The 14,465-nt window shown below is 38.5% G+C and overlaps 1 protein-coding gene across 1 annotated transcript in view; it reads left to right on the top strand.

Annotated features, from left to right (window-relative positions):
• The first annotated feature begins 1,455 nt into the window (after positions 1-1,455).
• Positions 1,456-14,465, top strand: part of bckdk (branched chain ketoacid dehydrogenase kinase) — a 19,476-nt gene continuing 6,466 nt past the window's right edge. The window contains exons 1-9 of the mRNA XM_046040237.1: positions 1,456-1,868; positions 5,951-6,019; positions 6,152-6,262; positions 7,578-7,625; positions 9,961-10,080; positions 10,399-10,497; positions 11,364-11,437; positions 12,687-12,815; positions 13,665-13,754. Of these exons, the coding sequence (XP_045896193.1) occupies positions 1,623-1,868; positions 5,951-6,019; positions 6,152-6,262; positions 7,578-7,625; positions 9,961-10,080; positions 10,399-10,497; positions 11,364-11,437; positions 12,687-12,815; positions 13,665-13,754 (986 nt within the window). The 5' untranslated portion in view covers positions 1,456-1,622. The remainder of the gene's footprint in view (positions 1,869-5,950; positions 6,020-6,151; positions 6,263-7,577; positions 7,626-9,960; positions 10,081-10,398; positions 10,498-11,363; positions 11,438-12,686; positions 12,816-13,664; positions 13,755-14,465) is intronic.

Here is a 14,465-nt window from a genome sequence, read left to right as displayed (position 1 = left end):
TTAGGAAGATGGACTGAGTTTTTGCTTTGCCTTGTTGTGTGAGTACCTGAACAGACTCCATAACTCTGTCATTGTGACAAAGTGTGTCTCATCCTTGCATGTAAGACAACAATCTGCTGGTGACTTCTGAGTAAGGATACCTCTGGAGCTCTTCTAAATTATTTAAACCAATTAGTTGAAGTAGAATGACATTATTCCATGAATAACTAGGAAATTTTTAAAAAGATTGCTATAAGCGGCAGGCATAAAGTTAGAAATGTTATAAGATATCAGCTTAAGTTTGCAAAGAAACTAGAGTAGATCATGATAAATTCTGGTATGTGTAGATTTTCCCTTCAGATGTTTAGTGAGACTCCTGCAAGGTTTGGTCTCCAGCTCTTATTTCAAACTAAGCTAGAGAGTGATTGAGATTGTGTTGGGATAATATAACTAATAAAGTCTCCAGGTCGAAAAATAGTTTGGGACTAGATCCTACACAAGGTATTTATAACAGATGAATAATAAACAATGATTATTGAAAGGAAAACAATGATTATTAAAATTGTTTTTAAAATAAACTCACTGATCAACTCCTGATCAAAATCTGGTCCCTGCTCAGTGTAAAACCTAAAATTAGGAGGGAACCATAATCTCGCAGGTCACTGGCCACACTTATACCTGCTTTTATACTCAGCAGATCGTTTGTTTCATCTATTGAAAAAAATATTCTTACCTGCTCACAATATGTTTTAGTGTTTTTATTTTTTCTATCTGAGCTGAATGACAAGTAGAAATGTACTACTCAAAAAAATGTTTGGGTGTAGTTACTTTTTAATGGGGACTTATACATACAGTGGTTACATTAAACAAGTGTCATGTCAAACATGTTAGGTAGTGTGGTAAATAGCTAAATGATGCTGATTACAGTTCCTACTAAAGGATAGTTAGTAGCAGCATAGATTGACAGTTCTTTATTTACAAACCACACTTAGCCAGTGATTGAATCAGATATCCTGGTAAACAACATCTGGCCACTGTGGTGGGTCATTGATCCAGGTGTCCAACAGTAGCTTACATTTGTTCCCCTGGGGCCACATGCCAGGTAAATCCGGCCATGTGTGTAAAATGTTATTGTTGCTAATGTGTTACCCTTTACCAAGATAATTTCAGCAGTGTAACGCAGCTGTTAAAGTAATCTGATATGTACAATGAAATAAGGACTATCTAAAGCTCTAGGTATTATTTTAGAGAGAACACAGGAAAACGCACATGATTTTTAAACATTTATGTGTTCCTGCATCTTGAAATGTGTTCCCTTGAGCCACAAGTCGGCTACAATAGGTACTCAGTTGTTTACTGACTGTTTCTGCTGCTGCTTGCAGTACTGGATGAGTGGTGGGGGTGTTGGTGCAGCTTTGCTCCGCCTCTGGGTGACTGATTGGTTTAACTGTCACGTCGTCGCCCCGACTCTCTCCGCGAATGGCCAATGCTTACAAAGCCCTTTCTGGACCCTCTCTACTGTACTCAGATACATGCCTTTGTGCTACAGTACGACGCGACACTGATGGCCTCGTAGTAACCCTCGAATTTAGTGCTTGTACGGGAACAGGACAGCCCTGTTCACACACACAGCTCGTCTCCAAATGCGTCCTGGACTGGCGAGTATAGCGGTAGAGATGCTGAGCGGTGCTACCTGCAGGGCCAGGCCGAGGCTCGGCAGACTCTTTTCGGCAACCCTCACCAAAACAGTGCCGCCGATGTCAAGCGCGGGGAGCCACAGATTTCGGTCTACGTCCTCAATGCAGGGGTTTTCAGAGATGGCAAGAGAGCGGTCAAAGACTGTCACGTCGTTTTACAACCAGTCCGCAATTGACGTTTCCGCAGAAAAGGTAAGACTCTGATTCTTAATCGGTGATCTCTGAAAGTGGCAGCCGACGAGGGCGTTAAGCTAGCTGTAGCTGGACAGTTATGCTAGCTGTTAGCAAGATCTGCTGCGTTCACTGACACCGAAAAGGCAGTAAATAGGACGTTCTCCTACTTGGACGACCGATCCACGTTTGCGTTTAAACATAGCTAGCTAGCTAAATTAAGTTAACGTTACTACTCGGGACCCGAGATAAGTCAAGGGATAAATCTCGAACTTGCTCTCCAACTTAGAGAAAGCTGTCATTAACAAGTAAATACATGCGGTTATGTAACGTCATATATTTTTTTCCATTTATTTTAAATTAACTAACTGGAAGATGTGACGTTATATCAAATTAACACATAAGCAGCTACTTTTGGATTTGTTTTTTGTATGATACAGTGTTTAGGATGGGGACTATGTGTACAATTACAATACGTATTTTCATAAAACTGCTATTTGACCGATTTTCTCCGCAAGATATGAATACAGCGTCACGATTTGCCATGAGAACATTCTGTTTAGCTAGCTTAATCTCGGACAAAGAAAACACCGTCGTGTTGCAAATGTTGCCAGCCCAATGATTTGTTGTTTATGCTGTTGACCGTACAAGAAAAGTTGTCAATATCAAGCTGTCATTTGAACCAACAATTTACCAATAACCAGAAAGTTGATGGTGTTATGTTTCAGCGATGGAGGCTGACCCAATTCATGTAACGTTAGTTTACGATTTGGCTGCTTCTCGAGCTGCCAAAGTGTTTTGACTGTTATGAAACATATGGTCTAAATGTGTACTGATTCCTAGATTGAACAGATAACATATCTAAAGTTATCACATCGAGAAGTGATCATTTTAGATATGTTATATGTCATATTCCTCTCACATCGTTTATAAAATGTAAAGTTAATGGAATATTTAAGAACATATGTTCGCAAACTCCTCTGACTTCTTTTTGGTCAAAAATCTTTCCTTTCTTTTTCTAAAGCATTTTTATGCCTGGCAGGACAAATTGGATGCCCTTGTAGTTTGTCATAAGCTTACCAACTGTCTGTTGGACATAATAGTCAGCTTATTCACTCACAAAACAAACATCACAAGTATTGCTTAATAATAGAAAAATGAGGAAGTGAGTAACTTATAAAATAACAAATCATCCTACAAGAACATTGTTATCCACAAATGAACAATACAGTTGAAATAAAGTGCTGTGTAATCAAAAAAAAACAATTAAACCATTGTCACTGTTAAACAGAGTGTGCTCTGCAGTAGCTGCAGAACTTCTAGTTCAAGTACACGTGGCCACTGATTTCCAAGACCACAAATCTGTCTGATTGTAGTCAGCTGCAGTTTATGTCTTGTGATTTACAATCACACATTTACCCCGGTGCTCGGGGGCAGTAGGAGGGGGACTCACAAGATAGTTGTGTTAATTAGTTGGATTAAAAGGTGAAAAATAAGATTGCAGTCTCCTTGCTGTGGGGTATTCATAGAACTGAACCTAATGTTTTTTTGTAGGGCTGTACATATCGATTATTTTTCAAGTCGATTAATCTTAACGATTAATTTTTCGATTAGTCGATTAATCTAACAACTAATTTTGTTTATTCTAAAGAAAGAAAAGTTGCCTATTACTCGATTAACATACCAATTTATCAAAAACATGTCTAATCAATACATCTATATTTTATTCAATCATCCTGATGAAGCACATTAGAATAATGACAATAGCAGCAAATCTTAAAATGAATCAAACTTCTACGTCACTGCTGTGTTGTGATAGTAACAATAACAGACATTAATTAGGCTACTTTACTTAAAACTTTAAATGTTTCTGACATGGATTCATTTCAATATTGAGTAATGCAGTATGATAATAAAATGTATTTCTGCATCAGTGAACACCTGAAAGGACTCACAGACTGTACAGACAGTCACAGATCGTCTGTACTGTCAGTTTCAGCTGTTTTCTCACTCATACGTGGCTGTTAAATAAACAGAAAATAAGAAACGGCCGAACATTAGATGACACGCGGTGTAACGTTACGTTACCATGACAGCAGGAGGACACAAATTACTTTTAACATGAAGCAATGAACATTTTAACGGACTACGTGTCCTCATGCTGATAACGTGCCGTGCTTGTGTGGGACAGAAAGTAAACATCATTTGCGGTGCTGCCTTCTAGACAAATTGCTCCGGGATACATTCGTTTCACGTGTTCGTGCTGCTTCACGTATTTGTGGACAGCAGTTGTGCTGCAGTGAAGCTGTTTCCAGTTCACAGAGCTCACGGAGCAGCACGCTGTTGAGTGTCTGTCTGAAATACTCCAAACTTTAGACGGTCGAAGGCGCGGTCTTGTAGCTGGAGCTTGTCCGGGAGAATCCCACACCAGATGCAGCGAAGCGTCGATGCGGATTACGTAATCGATTACGTCGACTAATCGCCCAGCCCTAGTTTTTTTGTGACCTTATGACCTTTTTTTTCTAGAGCCACAGTCAGGTAAAATCTTCTACTTATACATTCCAGTTCTGCACAGAAGCACATATCTGCCTGCCTCTTTGCACTTGAGCAAACCTTGTAATGGTGTCATAGCAGGGTAAACAAAGGTACAGCTGTTAAAATGATTAGCTGTTTAAAGTGTGCCAGTTTGGCTCTATTTACACCCAGTATTAACATGAAATCTGATCACAGTATGTTTGGCATGCATTTTCACAGTTCATTAGTGGGCATTTTTCCATATTCAGATACAGATGGCATCTTATTGCAAGGGGTCTTAGCAAGCACTGACGACAATATCAAGCTTAGCTTACTTAAATAAGACCTGCCATTATTGATGGTTTTGGCTGCAGCTGTATTATATTTATATACATATTTTTAACACTTGGTGCAGTTAAATTTTGAGACTTTTTTTACACTAGTGTATCTAACTGAGGAGATTGCGTTGAAGTGGTAATCATGGGCTGCTTTAGAATCCTGTTGCACATACTCATGGGCGTGACAGTGTTCGTTACATCAGTGATCTAATCTGTTCCCTGAAATTCAGTCACTGCTCAGTGATTCACTACCTAAAGTTTGGAGAAACATCACAGTTCTCTCTCCCGTAATACATGAGCTTTATTCACTCCCTGCACACAAAATATATTTTTATATAGCACTTGGTGGCTTGGTGGCTATATATATTTGGCGTAGTGATTTAATTCAGTCATTTTTAGAAGAGTCCAACCATTGCTGAATTTTCAAAGCTAATGCAGATATTAATGTTTGAATCTTAAAACATCTGGTAATGATATATATTGACTGATGCTAATTATTTGACATAAATGCACAACATAAACATTTTTTATAATAGTCTCTCGGTTTAAAAGAGTTGTGACAGGTTTTGAATGGGATATTTTAAAATTGAAAAGAACTAATTTAACGGCGATACTTAGGATTGAACAATTTATGAGAATTTTATCAAAATTGCAATATGGTCTACTGGAATTTGTTTAATCGCAGGAGATGCAATATTCGTTAAAGGTATTATGTTTGTCAAAAAACAAATTAATATGTATTTAATGAAAATAAGAATAATCATGTAAAAATTATTATTCCCCCTAGTATCGCAAATCGTATCGCAATTGCAATATGAGTCAAAATAATCGCACTTAGATTTTTTGTCAAAATTGTTCTGCCCAAGGAATACTGTTTCTGAATGAACCAAACATATTTTTGGCAGGTCTGTACAGACATATATGACAATACCAATACATCTGTGAGAAGCTAATATTTAATAAGCTTAATTCTCTTTTCTTTTTTTTTTTTTTTAACCAAAATGATGTGCCTGTGATGTATCAAAAGTTGGCATCAATTGTCTGGTCAGATTTGTCATCTTGTTTACTTATTCTTGGATCAGATAGTTTGTTATTAAAATGTTCCAAATTTATTGTGCATTTTATTTCAGCAAAATTGTTGTACGACTGTGTGTGTTTAGACAACATGTAACTTTTGAAAACATTGGCTTCTTTTGTTAAATTAAGTAAGGGATATTTATATTTCTAAAAGTAAAGTTAATGTCTCCCCAGGCCTCAGTGCGACTGACCTTGGCAACCCTGTTGTATTCTGGGAAGTCTCCCGATGGACACCACATCTTGGTAAATATTTCAGCCACATTGAGCGAACTGCCACGTGTATGTTTTAATGAGAAGCTCTCTGATCTCTGTCACTCTTTACTAACTTGCTTTTCACTATTGTGTGTGTGTGTGTGTGTGTGTGCGTGATCCCAGAGCAGTGCCAAGTACCTACACAAGGAGCTGCCCGTACGAATCGCCCATCGCATCAAGGGCTTCCGTAGTTTGCCCTTCATCATTGGTTGCAACCCCACCATTCTGCAAGTGGTAAGGACACAAGACAGACACACAAAGCTCTGCTTCTGGGTACAATGTGGAGCTATACGTGAAGTGAGTGTGCGTCGGCCCTGTAGCAGATTCATACAAGAAAGTGACCTCTTGGCCAATTCACAGGAGATTCATGGCTGAACTTGAAATGAAAGGAGGGAAATATTCTCTTATGGTGCTTTCACACAGCGAATAGTTATCTCGATTTGGTCGGACAATAAGGTTGTCCTCTATATTACAAGTGTTGCTGGAGTTTTGACCTTTTCGTACATTTTCCATGCACCTTGGAAGTAGGTGAAGTTGTGCCGGAAATCGCTACTCTGCTCGTATAATACATTATAACGTGGACTGGCAGCAGACCCAGTAACCTTCAGGATGCAGTATGAGTCAGCGTGACATGACCCATTATAGATAAGCCAAGCTTTTATTTTCACAAGAGTTGTGAACTTACGAGTGTTCTTCAAACATTTTTTTTCATAGGGACTGTTTCTTCGAGAGAAGGTCATTTCAATGAACACTGTCCACAGTAAAGTCTGTGGAAAAATCCAGAGCTACCAGGACACATTACTGTTGAATTCTTCAAGTGCCATTTTGGATAAACAAAATTCTTTTAAAAGCCTCATGTGCGGAGGTGGTGGCACAAATCTCACACACAGATGTCTCAAAACCTCACCTGATCTGTATGCATGGCCAGCAAGCAGATTCACAAACAGATAAATGATATCATAGTCTGGATCAATGTATCATGTTTTTTATTTTCAGAGAGAGTTTCTCGAGCCTGCACTTGGGAACAATGTTCTCTCTTTTCCCCTGCGGTCCTTTCGTAACAGATTTGCTGCTTCTGCATCTCTCGTTGCTGATGAACTTTCACCTAGATTCCTTTCGTTATGGTATCACGGAGCTCCTCTGTGGCAATTACATGAAGCGCAGCTCCTTTTGTGTGCCACCACTTGTAATGTAGGTCAGGTTGGCTTTTCTCACTCTATCAGCTCTTCTATCAAAACGAAAACAATGGTTGAAGCCGATTTTGAGATTATGAATTCAAGTTTGCTATATTCCAGCCATTTACAGGTGAATTTAATCGAGGAACAATGCTTATTTTCTGGCTCGGAGTTGTTCAACTTTGTTGTTAACACAGAGAGTTCATCACATAGAATCGTCCTGAAATGTAGGCCTGACAGTGTGTACTTGTTCGTAGTGGTGTGGGCCCCAGTAAGGGGCCCGCACTGGTTGTGTGATGCTTTCATGGTTGGATGGATGATCTCAGAGAATCAGTTTAACTGCAGCCTCCATGTCTCTTGCCTTTTTTTTACAGCATGAACTGTATATCAGAGCCTACCACATGCTCATCGACTTTCCCCCGGTGAGTGTCCTACACGCACGCACGCACGCACGCACGCACGCACGCACGCACGCACACGCACACGCACACGCACAGGAAACACACAAACATGCACAGGGTCAAAAAAGGTACAAAAGGGAGTGGTTCACTTATGATCATAAACAGGAAGTGTGAACATTTGCTGTCAAGACTTTTGATTGGCTTGCATGTAGCAGCTCCAGGATTGGTTGTTCTGTTCAGCACAATGTAACCCTAACTCCTGTTGCTTGTTTCCATCAAGTTTTATACAAAATCGATTGAATAAAATCAAATTCTTCAAATTCTTGATTTTGTCTGACCTAAATCCCCCAAAAGGTCAGAGAAAGATAATAAGAGAAAGATGCAAGCCCACATGTTTAACAAGCTGAAAGCACCTTATATTTTGTATATTTAATTTTTTAAATAACTTAAATTATCAATACATTTTCAACGTTGTGTTTGATTAATTTGGAAATACAACTATCCACAGTAGCACCCTGGGAAGAAGATTGTTTTGCCAATTAAGGTACTTGGAAACCAAATAGATTTCTTCCTGCAGGGTGTCAGATATTTACTCCTCAGTTTGCTAAACAAGGCTGACTGTGCTGTGTGACTGTTTTCCCTGAGAGCTAAAAAATCTCCCACAGGTTGGTTTGATCAGCAAAACAGTCCAGCCATCTACTGAATAATAGTTACTACAAGTTTAATAGGTAACAAGATTACTCTTTCTTTGGACCATTGCCCTAATATGATGTATACTGCTATAATAATGTTGGACGCCCCTACGGTTGCTGCATTAAAGTAACTGCAGTAATAACTGAAAACTGCTTATTTTGATGAACTGAAGTATGTACACCTCTTAGGAGATTGAAACATTGTTTCTAGTGCTTGGGTTAATTAGAAAACCCTAACACAATGAAAAATCTGTGTTTGAATTTAGAAAAGGTGCATGTGAAAGAGTAAAAAGATATTTATCCAACCATGTACCTGATGATGATGATGATGATGATGATAATAAAAGTTAAAAGGGTGGCTGTAAGGTGTTCAGCACTCTGAGAGACTGTATAAAATTTATCAAAATGTAATTTATTGTGCTGCTCAGATGTCACTCATGTTGCTACAGATTTAAATATTATGATTCTTAATATTCAGAATCATAATAACTCTGTTAGCTATCAAAAGCTGACAACTTGCAGTTTTAGTTTTAGCGTTCAGGATGCATTCAGTTTCAGAAAACGTGCACAGTGTGGAATGTGGGTCAGTTATTTCCCTGTTGACCGTGAACAACCTAAGCCTTGGCTCTTGGCAAATAAGAGACGTGTGTCCATTTGGTCCTGTCTTAGTCCATGCAAGACTGCAGATAATGACAGACCTGCTGAAAGTGTTTTTCCATTCTGCTCTCAATAAATTTAGGTACCCATTTGTTCCTGTATATAAACTTATCAGTCTGATCTGAAAACCGGCCCTCCGGCTTTTACACTTACTAAAAACAGACATGTTAAATTCAGAAAAACATACCCCTTATGAGGGTATGAGGTTATTCTTGGACTTTTATACGTTTTACATCACTGCAGCATGATGGGTGTGATTGAGCTTTTCTGACTCTCGGGAACAGAAAAAAGTCTCTAAAGCAATAAACCAACCGCTTGGTTAAGAATAAAAGAGCCACACGCTGTCTGCTTTGGAAGAAACACCAAAGACACCAGCAGGAGTCAATTAATATTAATATTGTGTGTAATGTGGGTTTAGAAATGTGTTTAAGCTCTTTAATGTGTAAGAACTGAGCCTGAAGACTTCAGTCTAATGTCATTTTGCTCTGCTACAGGTGCTTTTCTGACTATAGCAAATACTATAGCAAATAAAGGCTGACTAAACCACATCGAATGGTGGTGGAGTCACCTGTACTATAATAGCTCACATGGTTAATTTAATGTATTAATAATGCACATTTCCACAGCAATAATTCAATCACTTTATCAGAAGCATCTTTCTCTTTTTGACAGAAATACTGTTTTCATTTGCTAATTAATTGTAGTTGCTTTTAAGTAGCATATTTTTCAACAACTGTTTTCATTTCAAGCTGCTGTTCAATTAAGTACTTTCTGCAGATTATTCAAATTAAAAGACAGATAAGGGAGGGATTCTGGAAGCAACTGGAAAAGATTAATGAATGGACAATAGAAAAAGTCAAAGCAATAGAGTGGTGAATATGACAGGACTCTGCCGTCATGCTGATGGATTTACACTATGCATTAACATCAAATTTAAATGGGTGCAGATCAGAAAATGAGGAGTTAGGTTTAAAGGGTTCATATGAAGTGTGCCCCCCTATTTACAGATCAAGGATCAGGAAATGGAGGGTCGTTTCTGTAAGCTGGTGCAGCAGCTGCTGGACGACCACAAAGATGTGGTCACCATGCTGGCCCAGGGCTTCAGGGAGTGTCGCAGACATGTCCAGGTAAGACTGCACCTCCAAAACTCTCACAACACAAAGTTAACAGCAGGATGGACCCTACATTGGAAATTATTGTCCATTAATGTAATTTTGTAATACTAGCCTATGTAGAATATTTTATTTTGGACATTTCATTACTTTCATTACGGTGATAAAAAAACTCCATTTATAATAATCTCCATTTATTAGATGTCTCTTGTAGCTAATATACCAGATGTTTGCTATATAGTACACCTGTCTTTATTTTATAGTTTGTTTTTGGTGCCACTGTTGGAGTTGTTCTGGCTGTGTCGCAGAAAGTAAATTTGACTGCTATTTCAGGATGAGATGATCCTCCGCAACTTCCTGGATACAACACTGTGCTCCCGTCTGGGAATCCGAATGTTGGCCACACACCATCTCGCCCTCCATGAAGACAATGTACGTCTGACTGTTCCTACGATTCAAATTATTTTTAAACCTTTGGCCTGTGTTGCTTGCCTGGAGCAGGATATGTGGTAGAATGTGTAGGATGAATGAGTTAGGGTTGTTTGTTGTCTTCAGTAGGAATGAACAGGCTTGGGGCTTATACACCCCCTAGAGGGTTAATGCAGTGCTGGAAAATAATGGTTGCCACACCAAATATTGACACTTTGGGCCCAATTTGGACATTTTCACTTAGGGGGGGGTGTTCTCACTTTTGTTGGCAGCGGTTTAGACATTAATGGTTGTGTGATGTGTTATTTTGAGGGGACAGCAAAATTACACTGTTATACGATTGTAATGTACACTCACTACTTTACATTGTAGCAAAGTTTAATTTCTTCAGTGTTGTCACATGAAAAGATATAATCAAATAGTTACAAAAATGTGAGAGGTGTACTCACTTTTGTGAGATACTGTATTTGTTTTGTTTTTTTTAAAGCTCAGTAATTTCTAAGAACAGCTGGTCATTGTAGTTTTGAGCAAACATTACTCAAACAAGAGGAAAGAGCGCAATATTGGAATACTTTCAGCAGTGAGCAAGAAGCATCAAATAAATTGCCATAATAGTTTTGGCACTCTAAATTGTATTTTAAAGTGGAACAGCAACTGAACAAATTAATTATAGCCTATAGCAGGATCGACAGCATTCAGTCGGAGAAAGAAACCTCCTCCTTGCAGTGAAGCAACAGTCACATTGAAACTACTGATTAAGACAAATTACAGTCTTAGCTATTTTAAACTGGTTTTTAAAAGTTCTTTTTAAATGGATATGTCTTTCTTTGATTTAAGTAAACGTTTCAATCTTTCTTTTTTTGTTTCAGCCCGATTTTGTTGGGATGATATGCAGACGTCTCTCCCCCAAAAAAATCATAGAGAAGTGGGTGGACTTTGCCAGGTAAGTGTTTAGTCACACAGCTTTGTTTATCACCTTTTAGATGACTTTCTGTTTCTGTACGAGCGCTCTGTTGACTGAGGGAAGTCAGAGGTCAGCTGATAAACTCTCAGGAAAATGCATGTAGATGGCACATGGAGCTGTGAACGAGATATGAGCTATCATTCTTGTTTACCTTCTGTAATCTTATCAAATGACCTTTTTAGGAGTCAGTGACGTTATCTGAGTTGAAAAGTTCATACCAGTGGTGGTCTGGTAAACCAGAATGGAAATAATCAATTATCTATTATTATTGTTTGGGGCAGCTGGTGAACACAATGAACTCAGTACATGTAAAGTACAATACATTTGCATCTCTGACATAGCTGAGCTTAACAGTAGCAACATGGCTTTACGGACACAATGTCAGTCAGTTTGTCTGACCACCACATTGTGCCAAACTAAAGTATCTCAACAAATACTGAATGGATTACCATGAAATTAACATGATTTGGTTCAGACAAGTTAAGACCCCTTCAGGATGAATTGTTAGAACATTGCTGATCCCATAACTTTTTATTTAGCAGCACCATCAGGTCAAAATTTTAATTTGTGCAGTGCTTTGGTTTATGACCAAATACCTGCAAAACTAATGACATTACCTTTGGCCTCAGCTGTACTTTGTGTTTAGTGGTAATTAGCAAATGTTAGCATGCTAACACACCAAAACTAGGATAATGAACATTAACAGATGCAAAAAAAAAAAAGACATGGAGGAATTGACAGTGTTTAGAAGTTAAAAATTAATTGCAAGTTGCATTTCTTGTCTTGACAGTCTTGTCATGTACAGTGTGTCTTGTATTATTGTACGTTAAAATAAAAGTTCCACTAGAAACTCCATTCAGACCTTGAAATGTTGTAGATCTTTTAGTGCAATTTGAGGTTTATTCAAATTTAAAATCGTATTCGTAGCACTTTGGGTTTCCAAGTTCATAGTCCTTTAGCTACTTCATGCTAATTAAAGCCAGCAATGCGGTTTAGCATCAGCTTTTCAACATAAAATATTCCACATCTTTCATACATTTGCACTAGTCAACTTTTAAAGCCAGCAATCCAGTTTAGTTCAAGACTGTGTGGGAAGTGGGAAGGCATGACTTTTTTTGGGGACCATGAGAGAAAAAGTTAACCAGTGTTTTTTATGTTACTGTTGTAGATGAGAGCATATAAGGTACACTGCAGTAAATGTTCCTCATGTGTTTCTCTTGTCCACCAGGCGTCTGTGTGAGCACCAGTACGGTAACTCGCCCAGAGTGAGGATCAACGGACACGTAGCAGCTCGCTTCCCCTTCATCCCACTGCCTCTGGATTACATCCTGCCCGAGCTCCTCAAGAATGCCATGAGGTAACCTTACCACTTATACCTACTGTGCAAATAGATATTTATTGAGCTCCAGCTTGACTCCCTGTTCCTGTTGTTTAAAGGGCTTAGAGATGGAAATCATAGCATAACACACTATCTCCAAGATTTTCTTTTCCCAAGTTGGGATGTAATATGCCTTCAGTTATCGGCACGATCCACGATAAAGTTGGAATGAAAACAAACTGAAATTTTATTTTCTATAGCATATAATGTAAAATGACCAGGACAGTTGCACAGTAAGAAGGGGTGCCTTCAGACTGTTAGAATTGTGTCTTCTCAGTTATCACAAACCCATATTAATGCAAATGTATGTGTTGTCACAGGCACAATTCCATAATTCACTGAGGCTTATATAATCATTTTGATGCATTTATTGTGTCCGTAAAGAGCAATGGAAAATGGTTTCCTTCTGCTGTCCCCCACTAACATCTCTGGGAGCAACACTTGACCCTTGAGTCCATTTCCGTCCACAAAAATCCAACATATCTCCATTATAAACATTGGTGTTGTTTCCTGGTTTGAGTGAGTTCTGCCTCGTTGGGGTCAGAGCTAGGGGAACCGTTTTTGGCTGGAGCTGCTGGCTTTTCTGTGTGTTTGTTACATTCTCATCATTCTGCTTACTGGTTAAGAGGACCAAAGCAGAAAAGACGATTTGGAAAGCTGTTGAGTTCGTGTCAGCGTACTCGCAGCTCCTTTTTGGTTGAAAACAATTTAAAAAGTCGGGCTGTTTATTCCATCTGACAAATTGAAGGTTTATTCATGAACCTTTAACTGAGAAAGGGCAGAACTGTACACTCACCATTTATTGACATCCATCTATTTGTGTTTCAGGGCCACCATGGAAAGTCATCTGGACACCCCATACAATGTGCCCGATGTGGTCGTCACCATTGCCAATAACGACATTGATTTTGTCATCAGGTGAGGATCTAAGTGTCTGTAGGTTTAAATAAAGAAAGAAAAAAGGACCACAACAATATAGGGCTGAATGATTTTGAAATATCTAATTACGTTTTTTACGACTGATATTGCAATTGCGATATAATTTGTGAGACTAGGGGGGAATGATAATTTTTACACCATTATTGTCGTTTTCATTGAAAACAAAACAAGTTATGAGGTGATTTTTGCGATGATCTGTACCAAATTGATGTTTTCATAAGACTCTTGAATATGATGTGTAGACTAGAACATCTCTGCAGCATGCCAGTATTTCATTTAAAATGGTATTTTGACACAAATCACTTTTAACAAATATTGCGCCTCCTGCGATAAGAAAATTGCAGTAGGTCGTATTGTGATCTCTAACATTTCGATTAATTGTTCAGCCCTACAACAATATATTTAATGTTCCACAGATTTTACTGTGGTTCCTCACCAGACCTGTATGTCAGGAGAGACCATTACAGTGTTATTATCAAAGGATAAAATCCAACAGTGAACTATAAATCGAATCCTACGGTGTGGCTGCCATTGACCCCTTGCCTCAAGTATAAAATCCAGCTTTATGAGTCCCTGTCAGAAACTTAGCTACTGCTCTAAACAAGCTGCAGTGTTTTCAAGACGGAAACATTTATGCCAAAGAAAAGGACATAATAGTAGTCAATTATTGTGTTGCTCTAATATAACTTA

This window comes from Micropterus dolomieu, linkage group LG23 (assembly GCF_021292245.1).
Source record: "Micropterus dolomieu isolate WLL.071019.BEF.003 ecotype Adirondacks linkage group LG23, ASM2129224v1, whole genome shotgun sequence".
Lineage (NCBI taxonomy): Eukaryota > Metazoa > Chordata > Actinopteri > Centrarchiformes > Centrarchidae > Micropterus > Micropterus dolomieu.
The sequence above is the reverse complement of the archived record's forward strand: the minus strand, read 5'-3'. Positions and strand labels throughout refer to the sequence as shown.